General features: G+C 46.3%; 1 protein-coding gene across 2 annotated transcripts in view; it reads right to left on the bottom strand.

Annotated features, from left to right (window-relative positions):
• The window catches only part of VASP (vasodilator stimulated phosphoprotein), a 183,422-nt gene that overhangs the window by 88,251 nt on the left and 70,973 nt on the right, over window positions 1-24,198 (bottom strand). For both annotated transcript variants that reach the window (XM_030220022.1, XM_030220023.1), the window contains exon 2: window positions 9,559-9,730. In XM_030220022.1, coding sequence (XP_030075882.1) covers window positions 9,559-9,730 — 172 coding nt within the window. The remainder of the gene's footprint in view (window positions 1-9,558; window positions 9,731-24,198) is intronic.

Here is a 24,198-nt window from a genome sequence, read left to right as displayed (position 1 = left end):
TCGAAAAAGAGGGAAAGTCTTCCTCCGATGACAGGAAACGAGGAGGGGGCTGGCGCACCATCATTGAGAGGGTCGCCCCTGAACTCCAGGCCTTGAACCGGCAGCTGCGGAACGTTTGTCCGAGCGAAAGGAGTTTCTCTGTTGAAAGCGGGCACGCGAAGTGAACCCAGCAGAACGCCCCGGGAGGTACCTTCTAGCTTCACGGAAGCGAGGTCTGTAAGAACAGCGAACCGCCTGACCCTTAGAGGAAGGCTTCGGCCTATCTTCGGGCAAGCGCTGAGGTTTGGAATCCCCCAGGCCTTTAACAATGTTTTCCAGCTCCCCACCAAACAGGAGAAGGCCTTGAAAGGGCAACTTCACCAACCTTTGCTTAGAGGCCATGTCCGCCGCCCAATGTCGTAGCCAAAGAGTGCGGCGAGCCGCCACTGCTACAGCCATTTGTTTAGCCGAAGCTCTGACCATATCATAAAGGGCGTCAGCCAAAAAGGACAAGGCCGACTCCATCCGTGGAGCCACTTCAGATAAGGTCTCCGCTCCATCACCGGGCTGTTCCACTGCCTGCTGTAACCAAGCCAGGCAGGCTCTAGCAGCATAACAACTGCATGCAGACGCCCGAACAGTGAGACGTACCAAATTAAAGGACCGCTTCAGAGCTGAATCAAGCCTGCGGTCTTGAATATCCTTCAGGGCAACACCTCCTTCAACAGGGAGGGTAGTTCTCTTTGTCACAGCCGTGACCAGGGCATCCACTTTAGGCATTGCAAAGAGAGCCAAATGTTCCTCACTCAGAGGGTATAACTGCCCCATAGCCCTGGCAACCTTCAAAGGTCCCTCGGGGTCAGCCCATTGAGCCGAAATAAGCTCTTGGATGGAGTCATGCAAAGGAAAGGCTCGAGCAGGCTTTCTGGTAGTAGCCATCCTTGGATTAACAGAGGAGGCTGTGACACTCCCAGGATCTGCAATCGAGAGGGCTTGTAAGGCATCTGAAATAAGCGCTGGCAGCTCCTCGCGGTGGAAAATCCTCACCGCAGACAGATCATCAAGCTCCTGTGGCAATTCTGCACCCGACTCGGGCTCCTCAGCCCAAGAAGTTCTGTCAGACCCCTCAGAATCCTCATAGCCCGACCACGGGGGGAAAAAGGGGGGTGCGCCACACTCAGAAGGGGAATTAGCCCTTCTGCATTTATCAGGAGGATAAGAAACAAGCAAAGCCAATTCCAAAAGGCCAGGATCCACCGGGGGGGGGGGGGGGGGGGGGGGAGGGCAGGCAGAGGGTCCGAAGATCCCTGTGGAAGAGCTCTTTTAAGCATGTATGCCCTATGCAGCATTAAAACAAAATCAGGGGAGAAAACCGCTCCCTGACCGCCCGGATCCTGCCCAGGGCTATCAGCTCTATTATTAGCCTCACTCAGAGGACCCCCCCGATTCAGGGCTCTCCGTCGCAACGGAGGTCGCGCCATGTGGAAAATCCAAAATGGCGTCCGCTGCCAGCTCAGAGCGCGAAAGATCGCCGCTTGCCATGCTCGGGCCGGCTCTACCGTCTGTACAGCACGAATTACAGAGCTCCGCTGCTGATTTGCGCTTGCCACATTTAGAACAGCGCTTCACAGTCTCCGCAGCCATCGCCGAAAACGGCGGTAAAATTCAAAAACGGCGGTAAAATTCAAAAATGGCGGTTCGCGCCAAAATCGCGGGCCCACCCCGGAGGAGTCAGAAAACACTCTTACCTCACTAGACCGAGTATCACAGCTCTGGTCCTGCAGAAGAATCTCAAGAAAAAAGACCTCTTTTCCAAGATCGCTGCGCTAAAGCGTGACGTGACTTTAATTATTATTATTATTATTTTTTTAACGCTGTGAGGAAAGCAGAGGCAAAAGGTAAAATTATGTATCATACCTGATAATTTTCTTTCCATTAATCATAGCCGATCAATCCATAGACTGGTGGGTTGTGTCCATCTACCAGCAGGTGGAGATAGAGAGCAATCCTTTTGCCTCCCTATATGTGGTCATGTGCTGCCGGAAACTCCTCAGTATGTCGATATCAAAGATCCATCTGCAGGACTCAGCACTTAGAGAATTACACCCACAAAGGGACACTCTGCCCAGCTCACCACCGCCGAAACGGGGGAGGGGAATCAACCCAGCTCATCCCCACACAAGTGGGGGAGGGGAATCCGTCCAGCTCATCCCTGCGGAGCGGGGGAGGGACACCACAGCCGCCGATGCGGGGGGGATCTGGCTTATCCTGCAACCGCGGGAGGAGCTGACTAACCTTAACACCGCCGAAGCGGGAGAGGTACAAAGCTGCCCTACAGCCGCACGAAACGGGAGGGAGCGCCGGCAGGATTTAGGTCTCAATCCAGCCCCGTAAAACAGAGGGGAGAGAAATGCAGCAGCTCACTGTAACACAAAATCGTCACAACTCCTGAAGAATCCAATTGAAAAAAAACTTGAACACGAAGTCCTCCTGAACAGGAACTGAAGACTAAACTTGAACCTGAAATGCAACCAGAATAAAAACAGTACAGATATCTGGGAGGGGCTATGGATTGATCGGCTATGATTAATGGAAAGAAAATTATCAGGTATGATACATAATTTTACCTTCCATATCATCATGCCGATCAATCCATAGACTGGTGGGATGTACCGAAGCAGTACTCACCCAGGGCGGGACATAGAAATTCCTGACCGCAACACTGAAGCTCCAAACCGGGCCTCCGCCCGAGCAACCACAGTCAAGCGGTAATGTCTGGAGAAGGTATGAGCCGATGCCCAAGTTGCCGCCCTACAAATCTCTTCCAAGAAGACGGACCCGGCCTTTGCCATCGAGGCCGCCTGTGCTCTAGTGGAGTGAGCCTTCAGTTGGATAGGCGGCACCTTCCCCGCGGCCACATAAGCCGATGCAATGGTTTCCTTGACCCATCGTGTCACTGTAGGCTTGGCAGCCTGCAGACCCTTACGAGGACCTGCGAACAGCACAAACAGATGATCCGACTTCCGGAATCATTGGTCACTTCCAAGTATCTGATGATGACTCGTCTCACATCTAGATATTTCAGAGCAGAGTACTCCTCTGGGTAGTCCTCCCTACGAAAGGAGGGTAGACAGAGCTGCTGATTCAAATGGAAACGAGAAACAATTTTGGGCAGGAAGGAAGGCACTGTGCGAATAGACACTCCTGCCTCAGTGAACTGCAGAAAGGGCTCCCGACATGATAGCGCCTGGAGCTCGGAAACTCTTCTGGCTGAAGCGATAGCCACCAAAAAGACTGCTTTCAACGTCAGGTCTTTCAGAGATGCCCTTGACAAGGGTTCACAAGGCGGCTTCTGCAAGGCTCTTAGCACCAGATTGAGATTCCACGCAGGTACCACTGAGTGCAGAGGAGGGCGCAGGTGATTAACTCCCTTGAGAAAGCGTACCACATCTGGCTGCGAGGCCAGGGAAGCACCCTTCAGGTGACCCCTGAAGCAAGCAAGAGCCGCTACCTGGACCTTAAGGGAACTGAGCGACAGGCCTTTTTCCAGACCTTCTTGCAGGAACGCCAATACTGAAGAAATTGGAGCAGTGAAGGGAGAAAGTGAGCCTGCCTCAAACCACGATGCAAAAGTACGCCAAACCCTGGCGTAAGCAGTAGAAGTAGAGCGCTTCCTCGCTCTCAGCATAGTGGCGATGACCTTGTCTGAGAAGCCCTTCTTCCTCAGACGCTGCCGCTCAATAGCCAGGCCGAAAGACCAAAGGGGGAGGGATCCTCCATTACCACGGGACCCTGATGCAACAGGCCCCGCTCCGCTGGCAGCTGCAGAGGGCCGTCCACTGAGAACCTGATCAAGTCCGCACACCAGGGATGTCTGGGCCAATCTGGACTCACCAGGATTACCTGGCCCGGATGCTTTGCCACCCGGCCTAGCACCCTGCCCAACATGGGCCAAGGCGGGAACACATAGAGAAGCTCCTGTGTCAGCCACTGTTGGAGAAGAGCATCTACTCCCAGAGATCGAGGGTCCCGTCCTCTGCTGAAAAAGCGCGGCACTTGGCAATTGGCTGATGAGGCCATCAGATCTAGGCTCGGCTGGCCCCAGCGCTTCGTGATGTCCAAGAAGGCCTGAGTAGTATTCATGACTCCCGCAATGTGGGCCGCCGACAGCTGTTCCAGGTTTGCTTCCGCCCACAGGCATAGCTTCATGGCCTCCTTGGCTAGAGGGGCGCTCATGGTACCTCCCTGGCGATTGACATAAGCCACAGCCGTGGCATCGTCCGACCGGACCCGTACTGGCTTCAGCGCCAGGACCGGGAGAAACTCCAAAGGCGCCAATCGAATGGCTCTGAGTTCCAGGAGGTTGATAGACCACTTTGCCTCTGCAGGGGACCAGAGTCCCTGCGCTGTCCTTCCCAAGTAGTGGGCTCCCCAGCCCGTCAAAGAGGCGTCCGCCGTGACGACAACCCACTCCGGGGTCATAAGAGGCATTCCTGTGGACAGCTTGTCTGGCCTCAGCCACCAGCTCAGCGCCTTGCACACCGCCGGATCCAAGAGAAGGGCGCACAGCGTAATCCTCTGACACTGGAGTCCATCGCTGCAGCACAGAGAGCTGTATAGGTCTCATATGGGCCCTGGCCCAGGGCACTACTTCCATCGTGGCCGTCATAGAGCCCAACAGCTGCACATAGTCCCAAGCCCGAAGAGGAGAGGCTGCTAGGAACTTGTCCACCTGAGCCTGAAGCGTGACAATCCGATTGTCTGGCAGGAACACTCTGCCCACTTGAGAGTCGAATCGAACTCCCAGATACTCCAGGGACTGAGTCGGGCGCAGCTGGCTTTTCTCCCAGTTGATGATCCACCCCAGGGAGCTCAAAAGAGCAATCACCCAGTCTGAAGCTCTGCCGCACTCTGCATAAGAGGGGGCTCGGATCAACCAGTCATCCAGATAAGGATGGACTTGTACTCCTTTCTTGCGAAGGAAGGCCGCGATGACCACCATTACTTTGGAGAAGGTCCGCGGAGCAGTAGCCAACCCGAACGGGAGGGCTCTGAACTGGAAGTGTCGGCTCAGAACTGCAAAACGCAGAAAGCGTTGATGAGGAGGCCAGATGGGAATATGCAAGTAAGCTTCCTTGATGTCCAAGGATGCCAGGAACTCCCCTGCCTGCACTGCCACTATAACAGAGTGGAGAGTCTCTATCCGGAAGTGCCGAACTTACAAGGCCCGATTGACCCCTTTGAGGTCGAGGATAGGCCGGACAGAACCTCCTTTCTTTGGAACCTCAAAGTAAATGGAGTAACGTCCCTTGCCAAGCTGATCAGATTGTCCAAAGTCTGCTGCACTGCCACAGCTTTGACCGGAGACTTGCAGGGAGAGTGCACAAACCTGTCTCTTAAGGGTCGGCAGAACTCTAGCTTGTAGCCATCTCTGATGACTTCCAGCACCCAAGCGACTGAAGTTACCCTAGTCCACTCGCCCAGAAACGAGGATAGGCGTCCTCCAATCTGCTCTGGGCCATGGACCAGCGCCCCGTCATTGGGTACGAGACCCTGGGGGAGGACCGGAGGAAGCACCTCCGGGACGGCGGTCTCTGCGAAAGGAATGCTGCTTGGTGGAGAAGTTCCTTATGAAGGAAAAGGGGGCAGAGGAGCCCGACTTGCCCGGGCGATACCGACGGGCTTCCCGAAACCGTCCTTTGGAGGAACCGGGGTGGGTACCACTGGCCCGAGCCCTGACCTCCGGTAACCTCTTGCCCTTAGACGTGCCGAGATCGGTCACAATCTTGTCCAGCTCGACCCCAAAGAGCAGCTTGCCTTTAAAAGGCAACTTAGCCAGGCGAGACTTAGAGGCATGGTCAACAGACCAATGCTTTAGCCAAAGCCACCGCCGTGTAGAGACTGTCTGAGCCATACCTTTAGCCGAGGCTCTCAAGACATCATACAGCAAGTCTGCCAAGTAGGCCAAGCCCGATTCCAGGGCTGGCCAATCAGCCCTCAAGGAAGGATCCGAGGGGGAAGCCCGCTGCACCAGCGTCAGGCACGCCCTTGCCACATAGGAGCCGCAAACTGAGGCCTGCAAACTTAAAGCAGCCGCCTCGGACGACTTTAAAGCCTTCTCCAATCTCCTGTCTTGGGCGTCCTTTAGGGCCGTGCCACCTTCCACCGGCAACGCCGTTTTCTTAGTCACCGCAGTGATTAAAGAATCCACGGTAGGCCCAAGAAAGGCCTCCCATTCACCTTCAGGCAGAGGATAGAGGTGGGACAAAGCCCTAGCCACTTTAAGGCTCGCTTCTGGGAAATCCCAATGAGCCGAAATCAAGGTGTGCATGGCTTCATGCACGTGGAAGGTTCTAGGTGGGCGCTTCGTCCCCAGCATAATGGCAGAGCCAACAGAGGCTGAGGGAGAGACGTCCTCCGGAGAGGAAATCTTCAAAATGCTCATGGCCTGCACTAACAGGTTGGGCAAATCCTCTGAGCGAAAGATCCGTGCTGCAGAGGGGTCATCCGCTCCATCCGAGCGGGAATCCGTCTCCTCCAAGGAATCCCCAAAGGACCGTTGGGAGAACTCAGATACGCTGCCCTCATCTACATCAGAGGAGACAGAGTCCTCTACGGCCTGGAAGTCCACCCGAGGGTGTTTGCTTCCGGAGGCCTCAACCCCTTGATCAGAGGGGGGAGCCGGGGCAGCGTTTAGCATAAGAAAAGCCTGATGCAGCAGCAAAATGAACTCAGGGGAGAACCCCCTAGACTGTGCACTTCTGCCGCCTGGGCCATGGCCCTAGACACACCCTCAACCGGCGCTCGCAAGAGCGGGGGGGGGGGGGAACATGCTGCGCATCCAAAATGGCATCCGGCGCGAAACTCTGAGAAGGAGCCGCGCGGAAAGAACAGCGCTTAACTTTCACCGCTTTCTTGCCGTCGCCCGAATCAAGGGCGACCATAGCATTAACGGCTCCCACCTCGAGGGCGGCCCAAGAAGAAGCCGTCCAAGCAGAGTGGCCGGCCAAAATGGGGGGGGGGGGGGGGGCGAGCAGCGGGGGATGGGCATTTATGGCGGGAAAAAACCGCCACACCGGAGGAAGAACCGGGACACTGACCGGACTCCAAACTGACGCCCAAACAAAGGCGATTCAGGCTTTGAAACCCCCGCATCGCCGCTAGACGCACACACGCGGTCCGGGGAGCGAATCTTCGCACCCTCGCCCTCCGACGCCATAAGCCACGTGGAGAACGAACGGGGAATCCCCTGCCCGCTATAAAAGGTAAAATTACCTGCTTCTCGCTCCGAGCTATAAAGAACTGGTGTCCCAGTGAGCAGCTGCAATAAACGCTGATATAAACGTTGAAATAAACGCCCTTAAAGGACGTTCAAATTTTTTTTTTTTTTTAACGGAGCCAGCGGGAGGGGGGAGAAAAGGAGGGACCTGGCACCACCAGGTTTGCACTTGCTCAAGAAGAGCCCTCAACCCCAGGTACTCAACAAAACCTAAGAATTAGGCTTGGAGACCTAGCCAGAGCTGCTGCTGTGTGTGACCACCACCTGCTGAGATAGAGAACATACTGAGGAGTTTCCGGCAGCACATGACCACATATAGGGAGGCAAAAGGATTGCTCTCTATCTCCACCTGCTGGTAGATGGACACAACCCACCAGTCTATGGATTGATCGGCATGATGATATGGAAGAGGTAAATAAAAACACTCCGGAGGCTCAGATAAGTGGGAAAGGCAGGGAAAGGCGAACCAATGTGCCTGCATCCACTGAGTGGGAAAGGACAGGGAAAAGCAAGCTAATATGTCCACATCCACGGGGGCATGGGTAAGGCAAGGAAGGGGCTGACCTATGTGCCTTCAAAGCCACCCTGCTTGGGGAGATAGAGAATACTGAAGAGGCAGTGGAGCTAGCTGGCCATGAGGCACTGTGAAAAGTTGAGTGCTCTCTATCTCCCCCTGCTGGTTGATGGACACAACCCATATGTGATGGCTTCATCTGCTTGATGACAAGGAATCTTGATTTATTTAATTTATTTTTAAGCTCGTACAATAATTTTGAATGTCACTTGGACATGCAGAACAATGTTTTAAAAGATTTCAAAAGGCTGATTCAGATCAAAGTACCCTTAGGTACTTAAACAAGTAGACTGCATTTTCAAATGTGTGTGCCCTCTTTTCCAGTAAACATTTCCCTGCCCAAAAAGCAGGTGCAAGATAGTGAACCTATGTTGCATGTACAAGCAGTATAGTATAAACCCTTCCCACATGTGTATAGACAAAATATAATATATAGGAGGAAAAAGCTTCAACAGACTCCACAATCTCTCTGCTCAAACAAGCATGGAGTTCTTGCTGTTTTCATTGGCTAAAAAAAAAACTCCTGAGGTGCACAATAATTCACTGTAAACTTTCAAAATATTCAAAAAATACACACTTAACTTAAAAATGCTCAAATCACCCACTTCACTTTTAAGTTAAGTGTGTATTGTTTTGAAAATTTGCAGTGAATTATTGTGCACTACAGGAAGTTTTTTTTTTAGCTGATGATGACAGCAAGAACTCCATGCTTGTTTGAGCAGAAAGACTGAAGTGGAGTCTGTTGAGGCTTTTTCCTCCTATATATTATATTTTGTTGAGGCTTTTACCGCCTATATAATATATTTCCTTCTATATATTATGTGGGAAAGGTTTATACTGCTTGTTGATATTATTGATTGCAACAGTTTGTGGTGGACCTATGTTGTATCTGCCACAATAATCAACGCAAACCTACATATGATTTTCCCTTGAATATTGATGTGGCCAGTGATACACGAGCATAAAAGAAGGTAAACAGAAAACCTTCACCTACTCATGCCATATACATATAGGTATTCTGAAAGGTAAATGGCACAACTGGCACTTAGACACAAAGGGTTCGATATTTAGCTGGCGGCAGTGAGCATTTTGCTCACCGACAATGGAGTTATTCCTGGATACTCAAAGCCAGGACCTGTGCAGGCTTCGACTGAATAGCTGATGAAGTTGATATTCAGCACCTAAGTGGCTATGGGTTAGCGTATAAAAATAGGACAGACTTTAATGCAGTCCCATTTATGCGCTAAACCTGGCCACTTAAGGGCTGAATATCAGCACTTAAGTAGCCATGTGCTGACTCACCCTTGGAACGCCACCAACACAGCCAGCTTCAAATTAAGTGCTAACTGCGAATTTCAGCAGAACTTTGAATATCGGCCCTATAAATTGTAAAAAATATATATCTGTGCCTATTCCTATCAGCATACACATGTATAAGTTACTCCTTAATTCAGATATATGTTGCCTGTATAAAACAGATGCAGCATATGCACCTATTGTTTTTCTTTCTTAGGTACTGTTAGCAGTAGAAGCTATGGCAGTGTTCTGGAGACATTTGGGAAAAATTCCTTTGTTCCCAGAGGTCCTTTACAATAATTCACCTCACAACATCCCAAGATGAGAGCGTGGAGTTCTCATTTTATATTTCACTTTGCAAATAGCTACATTCTGAGCAGGACAAATGGTCAGTGGTTTACAAGATCATTGGTCTACGCTGCAGTGGTACCTGTTGGTCCTGCTGCATCTTGCGGCCTACAACCCGTAAGGAGTTGGTGGCTGGGTTGTGGAAGATTTGAACCCGGCTGGTGGTTTGAGGCCCAGTGCCTGCCGGGATCCACTTCTTGCCAGCATCATCGTACACCATGACAGTGGCCCGGGAGCTGCATAAAACGACTTCACTGTGGAAGACAAAATATAAATAAAATAAATGGGGGGGGGGGGGATTCTCACACAATTTATTTAATTGGATTTCTTTAGCTGCTTAATTCTAAAGCTGGCTCTAGGTGACATACAAGACATTGCCTAAGAAATAAATATTGATATAAATACAAAAGAACATAAACTAGATAAAAGAAAACCATCACACATACATATCATCATAAAATATAAGAGACTAGGAATAAATGCCCGTTTCTGAGGGCAATGAAACGGGCGCTAGCAAGGGGCCCCCTCCCTCCCTCCGAGCTACTTGCCTTGTTCGGTGTTGGCGTCGCTGTGTGTGGGTAGGGTTTTGTTTTTTGTTTTTTTTTTGCTGCGCCTCCGTGGCCGTGCCTGTGGCGTTTTGGTTTCGGGCCTCGAGTGTTATAGCTCCGCCCTCGACGTCATGACGTTTTGACGCGAGGGCGGTGCAGACACTCCAGGGCACACCGGATATCTCGGGCGCCTCAACTTCCGTGGAGGCTTCAGAACGTTGGGGTTGCCTTTTATATATATAGATGATATTGACAATCAGGTTTAGAGGGTGACCAAAAACTTTTTTCTGTTTCAGTCATAGCCAAATTACAGAAAACATTTGCTACTCTGGTTCTGGGAAAGCCATCCTTATGCCACTTTTAAGTCTATCCCTCTCATCCATGTTTTCAATCCTTCTTCCTACTTGAAGGAGTTTCTCTCTCCTCTCTCATGCAGTGTATCTAAGTACCTGAACCTCTCTATCTTAGCCATGCCTCCCTTACTCACAGATTGGCTATTACTAAAATGCCTCCAAGGTAGCCAACTAATTACATATTCAACATGCAATGCTTTTGACTGCCTTTGGCACAAGTTTGCAGAAACCTCTAAAATATATGGATATTTCTTTGATGCAAGCCATAAACTATCAAGAATAAGTTAATTCATTGACAACTGATTGTTTTATTCCTGGTATTGTATATGGATCATATTTTCTTTAGGAAATTCATGTCTGGCTGTTTGAGGCCTGGCAACCTGATGTAACTGCATATATGTTCTTCAACTTTTCCATGTCCAGAAAGCTTATGTTTTGCACCAAGATCAGAAAAGAAATTTGGATTATGTATATTCTAGAAAGTGGCAAAATAATTTGATATGAGAGATATTTAAGCAACTCCCCCCCACCCCCAAACAATCCAAAACGTTTTTTCTCTCTCTCTCTACGTATTCAGATACTGGTACCCAAATCAAAACTGTGATTAATATGCAGATCCTTGTAACAGAGTAACATATAGTAACATAGTAGATGACGGCAGAAAAAGACCTGCCCAACAAGATAAACTCATATGTGCTACTTTTTGTGTATACCTTACCTTGATTTGTATCTGTCATTTTCAGGGTACAGACCGTAGAAGTCTGCCCAGCACTAGCCCCACCTCCCACCACCAGCTCCACCACCCAATCTCGACTAAGCTTCTGAGGATCCATATATGATTTAGGTAGAGATTTATTCTGAATTATCCGAAAGTACATTTTTGACAGACTTTCTGCTTTAATGTAAATGTCTGTCTTTGATTAAGTTTTCATCTGTGTCTGCTGGTTCCATCACTCCCATGGCAGGACATCATACCAGATAACTGTTGATCTTCAGCACAGGTTGTTAGTCCTGGTTTTGCTCTCAGTGCGTCTCTGAAATCATGGATCCAATTCCTCCAGAAACATGGCCAAGTCCTAGCATGTCATGAAGGTAAAACCAGGCCAGGCTCAACATGTTCCTGGTAATTTGGAGCTCGTCAGCTTCACCAGATGTCAGTTTTACAAAGCAGCTCCATTTCTTCAGGACAAGCTGATCCATTTCCAGTTTTGCCCCAAGACATGCATGGGGATGTAGTTCCCATCCTATATAATTCTCACCTCCAACGTTCTGAGGCTGCCTGGAAGCATGGCATCCGCCGGAGGTGGTCTGCTTCATGGAGTAGATAATAGTGACGTCAGGGAGGAGCTGCGATGCAGGGAGCAACGAATCGGCTGCGGCGAGTGTCCAATGGGAGAGGGAGGAGTAAGGAAACACGCGGAGTTCCACACTCTGCCCCCTTCACGTAACGGACCCTCCCGCGCACAACAAAACAAAACCGCTGATTCTTTTGACAGCCAGTTAATGTCTCTTGCTCCACAGTGCCTCCGAGGCTCCATGGCCAGCAGGCGCTTCTCCCTGGTGTCCCGGGCCCTGGTCCCGGTCTTTCATCACCTGCAGTCTTCCGTTGCCTCCCAGCCGTGGCGCTCTACCGACTCAGAGCCTGTACCTAGGGTTACCATACGTCCGGATTTCCCCGGACATGTCCTCTTTTTGAGGGCATGTCCGGGGCGTCCGGCGGATTTTGCCCGCGCCCACGTTTGTCCGGATTTCTGGACAAACGTGGGCGCGGGTGCGGGCAGGCGCGTGCGTGCGGTGGGCGCGCGATCGGCGCCGTGGGTCGTGACCTGGTCTCCCATCCCCTCCCCTTCCTTACCATGTTCCCTGGTGGTCTAGTGACGTCTTCGGGGCAGGAAAGAGCCCCCTCTTTCCTGCCCGGAGCGCTGCCTCCCCTGTCTATCATCCTTCTCGGTCTGGCTGGGGATTCAAAATGGCCGCCGAGATTTGAACTCTCGCGAGGCCGCTTCAACTCTCGGTGGCCATTTTGAATCCCCAGCCATACCGAGGAGGATGCAGCAGGCAAGGGCAGGCAGCGCTTCGGGCAGGAAAGAGGGGGCTCTTTCCTGCCCCGAAGAGAAGACGCTACTAGACCACCAGGGCTAGATAGTAAGTGAGGGGGGGAGGGGACTATGTGACGGGGGGGGGGGCGTGGCGGAACCCGACCTGAAGGGGGCGTGGCGGAACCCGACCTGAAGGGGGCGTGGCATGAGGCGTGGCGGGGGCGGGGTAGGGGGCGTGACATGTGTCCTCTTTTTCAGAGGACACAAAATGGTAACCCTACCTGTACCTGATGGGCTGAAGATAGGTCCCGAAGTGGTGAACTGGATTAGGAACTGGTTGACGGACAGATGACAGAGGGTGGTGGTAAATGGAGTTCGCTCGGAGGGAAAGGTGAGTAGTGGAGTGCCTCAGGGATCGGTGCTAGGGCCGATCCTATTCAATATATTTGTGAGTGACATTGCCGAAGGGTTAGAAGGTAAGGTTTGCCTATTTGCGGATGAATCTAAGATTTGCAACAGAGTGGACACCCGGGAGGGAGTGGAAAGCATGAAAAGGGATCTGAGGAAGCTAGAATGGTCTAAGGTTTGGCAATTAAAATTCAATGCGAAGAAATGCAAAGTGATGCATTTAGGGAGTAGAAACCCACGAGAGACTTATGTGTTAGGCGGTGAGAGTCTGATAGGTACTGAGGGGGAGAGGGATCTTGGGGTGATAGTATCCGAGGATCTGAAGGCAATGAAACAGTGTGACAAGGCGGTGGCCGTAGCGAGAAGGTTGCTAGGCTGTATAGAGAGAGGTGTGATCAGCAGAAGAAAGGAAGCGTTGATGCCTCTGTACAAGTCGTTGGTGAGGCCCCACCTGGAGTATTCTGTTCAGTTTTGGAGGCCGTACCTTGCGAAGGATGTTAAAAAAATGAAAGCGGTGCAAAGAAAAGCTACGAGAATGGTATGGGATTTGCGTTCCAAGATGTATGAGCAGAGACTTGCTGACCTGAACATGTATACCTTGGAGGAAAGGAGGAACAGGGGTGATATGATACAGACATTCAAATACTTGAAAGGTATTAATCCGCAAACAAATCTTTTCCGGAGATGGGAAGGCGGTAGAACGAGAGGACATGAAATGAGATTGAAGGGGGGCAGACTCAAAAAAGATGTCAGGAAGTATTTTTTTCAAGGAGAGGGTGGTGGATGCTTGGAATGCCCTCCCGCGGGAGGTGGTGGAGATGAAAATGGTAACGGAATTCAAATATGCGTGGGATATGCATAAAGGAATCCTATGCAGTAGGAAGGGATCCTCAGAAGCTTAGCCGAAATTGGGTGGCGGAGCAGGTGGGGGAAGAGAGGTTGGTGGTTGGGAGGCGAGGATAGTAGAGGGCAGACTTATACGGTCTGTGCCAGAGCCGATGATGGGAGGCAGGACTGGTGGTTGGGAGGCGGGAAATACTGCTGGGCAGACTTGTACAGTCTGCGCCCTGAAAAAGGCAGGTACAAATCAAGGTAAGGTATACACATATGAGTTTATCTTGTTGGGCAGACTGGATGGACCATGCAGGTCTTTGTCTGCAGTCATCTACTATGTTACTATGTTACCTGGGCCGCTGAAGCGGTGCACGCTGCAGACAAAAGTGGAGCACATACAGCGCGCAGAGGACGTGACTCAAACCCCTTCCTCCACTCTCTCCCCTGAGGTCACCATCCATTTCCGAGACCCCCGGGAAGCCTATCGGAGTAAAAACACCTGGGAGCTGCTCCGGAGCCTGATGGTCTTATGCCTGTGCTGCTACGATGCGCTGGTGGAGCGGAACCAGCATGTGAGTCCTGGAGGAGGAGTACGGACACGGGGGTACATAGGAGACAACTTTAAAAGACTGAAGGAAGCAAAAGTGTTAAACGGAGGGGGGGGGGGGGGGGGGGGGAATTTGGAGAGAAATACAATCTGAATGCCCGCCATTAGGACACAGGGTAGATATGATAGGAGACTCGAGTTTTAAAAGAATGAAGGAAGTGAAAGTGTTACATTTTGGGGGAGGGGTGAGGAGGAAAGCGGTGGGATATCCGGATACTGGGCGTTAGGGCCACAGGGGTAGACAGAGTTTTGAAAGACTTAAGGAAGCCAAAGTGTGGGAAGGAGGAGGGAAGGGGGTGAGGGATGTAAGGAACAGGGGAGGGGGGCCATGCCGCACACTGTCATTCTCACACACACACTGTCACACAGACAGTCTCACTCTATGTCACACACCCGCACATTCACTCTGGCTCTCTCTCTCACACAGTCACTCTCACACACACTCTCTCAAACATACACTCCCAGGAAAACCTTGCTAGCGCCCGTTTCATTTGTTCCAGAAACGGGCCTTTTTTTACTAGTTTTATAATATCAGAACTTTAAGGTCATTAATTCAGTGGGGCATACACTCCTCGGAGCTACACTTCCTTCCCTCCTGACACAGCAGTAAGCGAAACAAGTGGCCCTTGTCGAGGACTGATTGGATATGTGTGGCTTAACCTCTATAATTTGTGGGTTACAAATGTCAATTGACTAACTGTAGCACTGAGGAGTTACGTTTTAATTGTCATTTCATCGATCTTGTTATACCTAATGCTTTATTCCACAATGTTACTCATATTCTTGTGTTATTATTAATTGTATTTCTATTCAGCCATGGTAATAGCCAGGGCAGTGCAGTGTAAGTCACATTGACCCTGCAAATAGGTGGGAAAATGTGGGATACAAATGCAACAAATAAAAACATAAATATTTTTGGCATTCTGGAACTCAATATTCTCTGCACTTGCATGGTAGATTACTGTATTTTTGATACCTGGGGTTTTTTTTTTTTTTTAATGGGAACTTTTTTTCTCCGATGGGAGAAATCAAACAAGGAAAAATAACTTACATTTTAGATGTGCTGGACAAGAGAATTTTTAAAAAATCTTTAGTTATAAATCTTAAATTAACAATCATTTAACATGACTGCAATTACAGTACTTGAATTACAGCAAAGAGGAAAAAATAATAACCAGGTATAACCTCGCATAGGCAAATAATTTCATTTAGTTAGTCCACAATAAGGTGAGGCAAAACACAAAGAAAAAAAATCAACATTAGAAATATTTCAACTTTGTAGCAGGAGAACTACTAAACCCACAATCGAATTTAACAGCATTAGCCTACAGGATTGTTCTGGTTAGAACAATTCTCATCCTCCTTGGAAACAATAAAGTCTTGTAGTTAGTCAAAGGAAAGAAAGCATCTGCAGGGAAATTTCAGTAGGAAAGTTCCTTTCAAGGTAAGAGTCCTCTGCTTTAAACCCAAAAACTCACGTCTTTGTCTCAAGGTCTCTCTATTTAAATCCGGAAATATTTGTATACTGGCTCCGAGAAAAAATGCTTTCATATGTTTGAAATATAAACGGAAAATATTATATCTGTCTGTTTCAAATACGAATGATACCAAAAGAGTAGTACGCTCAGTTATTACTTCAAGGGAGCTTTCAAGAAATTCAGTTAAATTAAGTCCCAGTTGAGACTGTATTAAAGTTCCTTTTCCTGTAATATATTGAGCTCTAGTAATTGGAGGATATGCTTACATAAGTACATAAGTAGTGCCATACTGGGAAAGACCAAAGGTCCATCTAGCCCAGCATCCTGTCACCGACAGTGGCCAATCCAGGTCAAGGGCACCTGGCACGCTCCCCAAACGTAAAAACATTCCAGACAAGTTATACCTAAAAATGCGGAATTTTTCCAAGTCCATTTAATAGCGGTCTATGGACTTGTTCTTTAGGAATCTATCTAACCCCTTTTTAAACTCCGTCAAGCTAACCGCCCGTACCACGTTCTCCGGCAACGAATTCCAGAGTCTAATTACACGTTGGGTGAAGAAAAATTTTCTCCGATTCGTTTTAAATTTACCACACTGTAGCTTCAACTCATGCCCTCTAGTCCTAGTATTTTTGGATAGCGTGAACAGTCGCTTCACATCCACCCGATCCATTCCACTCATTATTTTATACACTTCTATCATATCTCCCCTCAGCCGTCTCTTCTCCAAGCTGAAAAGCCCTAGCCTTCTCAGCCTCTCTTCATAGGAAAGTCGTCCCATCCCCACTATCATTTTCGTCGCCCTTCGCTGTACCTTTTCCAATTCTACTATATCTTTTTTGAGATACGGAGACCAGTACTGAACACAATACTCCAGGTGCGGTCGCACCATGGAGCGATACAACGGCATTATAACATCCGCACACCTGGACTCCATACCCTTCCTAATAACACCCAACATTCTATTCGCTTTCCTAGCCGCAGCAGCACACTGAGCAGAAGGTTTCAGCGTATCATCGACGACGACGACACCCAGATCCCTTTCTTGATCCGTAACTCCTAACGTGGAACCTTGCAAGACGTAGCTATAATTCGGGTTCCTCTTACCCACATGCATCACTTTGCACTTGTCAACATTGAACTTCATCTGCCACTTGCACGCCCATTCTCCCAGTCTCGCAAGGTCCTCCTGTAATCGTTCACATTCCTCCTGCGACTTGACGACCCTGAATAATTTTGTGTCATCGGCGAATTTAATTACCTCACTAGTTATTCCCATCTCTAGGTCATTTATAAATACATTAAAAAGCAACGGACCCAGCACAGACCCCTGCGGGACCCCACTAACTACCCTCCTCCACTGAGAATACTGGCCACGCAATCCTACTCTCTGCTTCCTATCTTTCAACCAGTTCTTAATCCATAATAGTACCCTACCTCCGATTCCATGACTCTGCAATTTCTTCAGGAGTCTTTCGTGCGGCACTTTGTCAAACGCCTTCTGAAAATCCAGATATACAATGTCAACCGGCTCCCCATTGTCCACATGTTTGCTTACCCCCTCAAAAAAATGCATTAGATTGGTGAGGCAAGACTTCCCTTCACTAAATCCGTGCTGACTTTGTCTCATCAGTCCATGTTTTTGTATATGCTCTGCAATTTTATTCTTAATAATAGCCTCCACCATCTTGCCCGGCACCGACGTCAGACTCACCGGTCTATAATTTCCCGGATCTCCTCTGGAACCCTTCTTAAAAATCGGAGTAACATTGGCTACCCTCCAGTCTTCCGGTACTACACTCGATTTTAGGGACAGATTGCATATTTCTAACAGTAGCTCCGCAAGTTCATTTTTTAGTTCTATTAATACTCTGGGATGAATACCATCAGGTCCCGGTGATTTACTACTCTTCAGCTTGCTGAACTGACCCATTACATCCTCCAAGGTTACAGAGAATTTGTTTAGTTTCTCCGACTCCCCCGCTTCAAATATTCTTTCCGGCACCGGTGTTCCCCCCAAATCCTCCTCGGTGAAGACCGAAGCAAAGAATTCATTTAATTTCTCCGCTACGGCTTTGTCCTCCTTGATCGCCCCTTTAACACCATTTTCGTCCAGCGGCCCAACCGACTCTTTGGCCGGTTTCCTGCTTTTAATGTATCTAAAAAAATTTTTACTATGTATTTTTGCTTCCAACGCTAATTTCTTCTCAAAGTCCTTTTTTGCCCTCCTTATCTCCGCTTTGCATTTGGCTTGGCATTCCTTATGATCTATCCTGTTACTTTCAGTTGGTTCTCTTCTCCACTTTCTGAAGGATTGTTTTTTGGCTCTAATGATTTCCTTTATCTTACTGTTTAGCCACGCCGGCTGACGTTTAGTCTTTTTTCCCTTTTTTCTAATACGTGGAATATATTTGTCCTGAACCTCCAGGATGGTGTTTTTAAACAGCATCCACGCCTGATGCAAGTTTTTTACTCTGCGAGCTGCTCCTTTCAGTCTTTTTTTCACCATTTTTCTCATTTTGTCGTAATCACCTTTTCTATAGTTAAACGCTAGCGTACTTGATTTCCTAGTTTCACTTCCTTCAATGCCAATATCAAAACCGATCATATTATGATCACTGTTATCAAGCGGCCCTCGTATCGTTACCCCCTGCACTAGATCATGAGCACCACTAAGGACTAAGTCTAGTATTTTTCCTTCTCTTGTCGGCTCCTGAACTAGCTGTTCCATGAAGCTGTCCTTGATTTCGGGATAGCCAAAATTTCATGGAAATATTTCTTTATCAATAGCTGACAACATGAGAGATTTCGGGAAATTAAGCAGTCTTAAGTTTAATTTTCTAGCATTATTATCCAGGTATTCTAATTTCCTGTTAATAATCTCTCTTTCTTTCGTGACTGCCCCTGCAAAAGTTTGTAAAGCTTTTATCTCGCCTTCTAGCTTAAGAATTCTTTCCTCCTGTTTTTGAACACTCAGACAGAGGTAAATAGGTATTTTTCAAACTAGTCACTTCTTCTGTAAACGTTTTTGTTACCTGGAGAAGACAGCCGGTCAATTCCTGAATCGCATTCCATAGGGTGTCCAATGTCACCACGCTCGGTTTTTCGCTTCTCTTCCAGCTCACAGTAGCAGGCCCCAGGTTTGAAAAAAAAGAGACTGCTCCTCCTGTCTTTTATTCGGTATTAACTCTGGGGTAGAATTGGCAGGGGGGCCTCCTCCAGGTATCAAAGAACTATTCACCACTTCAGGTTGTTCTTGAGTCTGCTCCACTGCCTATAGAAAACTGCTTCCCGGTCTGGGAGGTGTCGTGTTCGACGAAGAGCTCAAAGAGATCTCCTCTGTGCTGCGGACTTCCCTCTCCATAGAGGGGAGGGAATGCCCGTTCGCAGTGAGCTTTCGGTACCTGAGCAGCAAACATCGTCAGTGTAGTCTGGCAAAGTGCAGGGTTCCCTCCAGGGGTTAAGGAGGCTGCCCCCTGGGCTTCCCTTTTCTTTTCCCTATGTAAACAGGGAGAGAAAAAACCACTCCTGCTGACAATTCACGACGATTCAAGAGCTCAGGTACTTGCTTCTGCTCAGGATGCCATCTTGCCTCCCTGGACAAGAGATTTTGCTTTGCAAATTGGGAGTCTGTTCTCAACCAACCCTCTCTCCATGCAAGAGAGAAGCTGGGAGTAATTCAGCAACAAACTGAGGGAGATGTTGTATTTAACTTTTATACTGGTAAAACCTTGATAGCGTGTCAGTGGTTTAAAAAGGGGACATACAGCAAAGTACAGCATAGTCAGATACAGTTCACAGAGAAGAAAGGAGAAAGAAGGGAGGCCACTAGCCCAGCATGCACAGAGAACAAGGCACGCCAACAGGCTGAGTCCCATAAGACACAGGGATCTGGGACATGTGCTCAGGAAAAGCCTACTATAGGAAACTATTTTAATATAGGCACTGTAATCTGTTACAGACAATGCTCAACATATTCATATAAACAACAAACAGTTGAACCGAGTGCATTGTATAGCAACTGACCCTGGAGCACTGAGGTCGGATGATTCAATAAATGTTATTTAGATATATGCTAACTGATTTTCAGACAGCAGGAGATAGCCGAGCTGTCTCCTGCGGTCCACGCTGAACCCGGATGTTGCATGCCTGGCCATTTTCAGTGACTGGCATTGAATAGTTAGTTTAACTTTGGCTGGTCCGACTTTAACCAGCCAAGCTGATATTCAGCCCCCGATCTCGCTAATCTATAAGTGACCAATTTTGAAAAGATGTATTTAGAAGATCATCCATTCAAGACACATCAAACTATACAAGAGGTACATGAATGATATCTTCATCCTTTGGCATGGTGACAATGATACATTAGAATCTATCCACAATTGGCCTATGTTCAAGATATGAATTTAAAGTTCTAGATCCAGTATAGTTCCAGTGAAATTAATTTGCTTGATTTGAAAATCAAAATAGAAAATAACCACTTCATGACCACCATCTACAGGAAACCCACTGATCGTAATGCACTTCTACATTACACCAGTTATCATACGTCTCAAGAAAAGCTTGCCTCTGTGTCAATTCCTTTGTCTGAGAAGAATTTCGTCTAATATTGAAGATTTCAACATACAAGCACAGAATATGTCAGGAAGATTCTTCAATAGAGGATATCTATCAGAATATACTGCTACGGGATTAGTTAAAGCACAAGTCAGTGACAGACAAGACCTTTTGCAGACGAGAACCACAAGAGGCACTCCGGATTTTGTATGTACTCTCAGATTCTCCTTCTCAGTCCAACAGATACAGAAGATCATACGCCAACATTGGCATGTCCTGGAAAACTACGGTTATTTTAAGAACAAAAAACTCATAGTGGCATACACTAGAGAAAAAAATCTAACAGAAAAGCTGGTACCCTCCACATTTCCAGAAATAAGAAGTGAACCAACGAACATTTCATTGGGACATCTGAAATGTGGACACTGTAGTGTATGTTGACATGTCTGGGAGATCTTCATGCACCCCACCACAGAAAAAGTATATAGATTACAACACACATCCAACTGCAATTCCTCAAGAGTTCTGTACATCATCCAGTGCCTGTGCCGTTTATTATATATTGGCAAGACCAACAGAATGATCAAGACTCGCATCATAGAACACCGAAGTTGCATCAAAAGGAACATTGAAAGCGCACCTATTGTGACACACTGGCACACAGCTAATCATGCAATAGACGATCTTAAGTTTTTGGTATATAAGATTTTCACACCTAATTGGAGAAGAGGTAACTTAGATAAATATATTACTCAAAGAAGAAAAAAACTAATTTACAAATTCAGCACAGTTGTTCTGTTTTGTCTAAATGCAGAGTTGGATCTCCGCCCTTTCCTACAAAAAAACACTAAACATACACACTTTTTCAAAGATGATATAAAAAAATTTTCTCTATTACTAAGTGCAGGATTGACCTGTATATTTCACCATTCATCACTTGGAGTTATTAGACAGGTACACATATGCACTGCTGTATATGTACAATGTGCTAGGTTTCTTTTGTTGACACACATTCATTATTACTACACTGTAGAATAGACAGTGCCTAATATACAGCAAGGATACAGTTCTTTAGGATATACATAAATTATATTGCTTTGGGTTTAAAAGTATTGATGTTCATTACTATTATATATGAATTATGACCATACTGTATATTAACCAACTCCTGCTGTACAGCAATGATGCATTTGGTCATCCATTGTTTTGGGTTATATAATATTTACATTTATTACTCTCATTTAAATATATACTTTGTTGAATTACCTTTCATTCTGTATTACCCCATAATTATCTTGTATTTCTATGTTTTTCATCCCTTGCATTTTTTGTGTAATGTTTTCTTTGTCTAAATCTTTATTGGTACATTTGTGCCCTCTAGTGGACATTTTAGAAATTAATCTACCGTTCATTTTGACACATAGCCACAGTCCTCAAACAATAATTTTAAATTTAGGGTATTTTCCCTTTTTTGATTTCTTACATCAGTTCTTTATTACTTGCTACTTGTTCCATTTTCAGGTTCATTTACACGTTAGACTTTTCAGTAATAATCATTTAATGCCCCTTTTTTAACTCACTTTATCCACACTGCACTTATTTCAACTATACACATTCACAGTTTTATTATTTTCTCTGCAATACATTTTGTTGAGTGTTCTTTCAAACATATTTTACATCAACCTAACTCTTCACATTGTTGCAATACAAATTACCTTTGTGCCATTAACCTATGTTTCATCAACACGCATGGATCCGCCCTCCCCTTGGTTTTGGCACCCTTTTGCAGTCCTTTAACTCATCCAACAGTCTGCTTTTTTTCAAACCTTACAGCAGCGTCTAGAAGCGATATCCTTTGCAATACCTCATAACGGTCTTTATAAAGGTACTTATTTTGTTCTATATTAATAAACATAGCATTTTATCAGATTACTCATTACTGATTTCCAGTCTATTTGCAATCGGTACTGTATCCTTTTAAATTTTTACAAGGAGCTCACGTATTCACACTTTGGTCCCTTTGCAGATTTTCTTTCATGATACATTTTTGTTCATGTTATACACGTCACAAAGATGGATGAAATATTGTCTTTCATGATACATTTTTGTCCATGTTATTCACCTAAGGTTTGGCGCCTTTTTGCAGTTCTTCAAACACTTCCAAGTCTGCCATTTTTATGCTTTACAGCAACATCCAGAAGCGATATCATTCGCAATACCTCACAATGTTTCTTTAAGAAGGCATTTTTTTGTTTTAATCCACAACATAGCATTTTATCCAGTTACCATCACTGATTTCCAGTTCACTTACAATTAGTGCAGTCTATGGCTGATCAGCACCGTATCTATTTCAAGTTCGTTTTTTTTTTTAAATATTTCTTTATTTCATTGTGTAATCAACGTTCTTGTTTTATTTTTATTACCTGAAGTAGACAAGGTATAGTCATTATGCCATTCATAACACATCCATATGCCATACGATGTTAATATAGCAGCAGTTCATAAACACATTCATAGCTTTTCAGCATATTGTTGCACTTTAAAATCAGTCTGTGTGTTTTTTATCTTTTAGCATATGCATTCACTATCGGGTGCATTTCAACTCTCACTTGTAACCTTTTTTTCAGTACTACCTCTCCTTGTCCCACAGATATGAGGACCAGGACATGGGGGACTTATAATATAAGTCCATACAATCATAGTTTTTTTGTATTCATTCACTCTGGTTTTTTTTTAATTCACTCCTGTCCCTTTGCAGTTTTTTTTTTCATGATACACATCGCATTGCATTCATCTTTTAGTTTTAGCATTTCCTTTTCAGACCATGACGTTCTACTTTTCAAAGATTCTATTTTGAACACAAAGATTACCAGACACGTTTACCAAGGTCAGTTCTTGTATACACATAGACTTGTGTTTTTGACATATACATACACACATTTCTTTGCTCCCTTCTGTAAAAGCAGCTTTAATCTTACACATCTGCTTCTTAATAACAGAGAGATTTCTTTTTCAATACCACTGTCTCACCCTTCATATAAAAATGATTTAACTTTGAATAGATTTTATGTTAAAGTAATATTATATTTTTGCTTGTCAACCTTTGTAATGACATTTTATTTTATATGGGTTTTTTTTGTTTGTTTCTACATATATATTTATATTACTATTTTAATTTCCATTTTAGGAGTTTAATTTTCAGTGTTTATGCTTTTATTCTTATTTTGAGACACACTCAATATGTTTTACAGACGTTTTCATTCATATTTATGTAGACTCCCGAAGAAGGGACTTTCATTGCTGAAACATGGAACCATGTTGTGTTATCTTTTACTAAATTTGTAATTCATATTCAGTGTCTTTGGTCTGTTTTTGAAGAGACTGATTCCGTCTTCTCTACAATGTGGGATACAAATGCAACAAATAAATAAATACACACACATACAATGGGGTAATTTTATGAAAGGCCTTTTTCACAGACTTTCTTGTGTATTTTGGGGATGTATGTATGGACTAGAATTTGTACGTGGGTATGGAATATACTGTTATATTGAACTGTGGGGCGGGTTGTATGCTGACTGTAAATCACTTTAGATAGCTTAAGCACAGTGAGTTATAAATTGGAATATAAAAGTAAAGATAGTTCCCCGTATCCAAGTACCAAGTCATGAACGAATTATGGGGGCTGCCATTTGTGTGATGATTTCTTAGCAGACTGTCATTGCTGTCCCCAGTCATCTTTACATTCCCACCCCTTTACCAACCAAAAATGGATGCATGGGCTGAATTAGCCAGAGGCCGGCTACCTGACAGAAATTCTACTGCAGGATTTGAACTCGGGTCATAGGCAATCGACCTCCTAGATGCACCACTATCTTTACCTTGCACATAATTTTGT

This window comes from Microcaecilia unicolor, chromosome 11 (assembly GCF_901765095.1).
Source record: "Microcaecilia unicolor chromosome 11, aMicUni1.1, whole genome shotgun sequence".
NCBI lineage: Eukaryota > Metazoa > Chordata > Amphibia > Gymnophiona > Siphonopidae > Microcaecilia > Microcaecilia unicolor.
The sequence above is the reverse complement of the archived record's forward strand: the minus strand, read 5'-3'. Positions and strand labels throughout refer to the sequence as shown.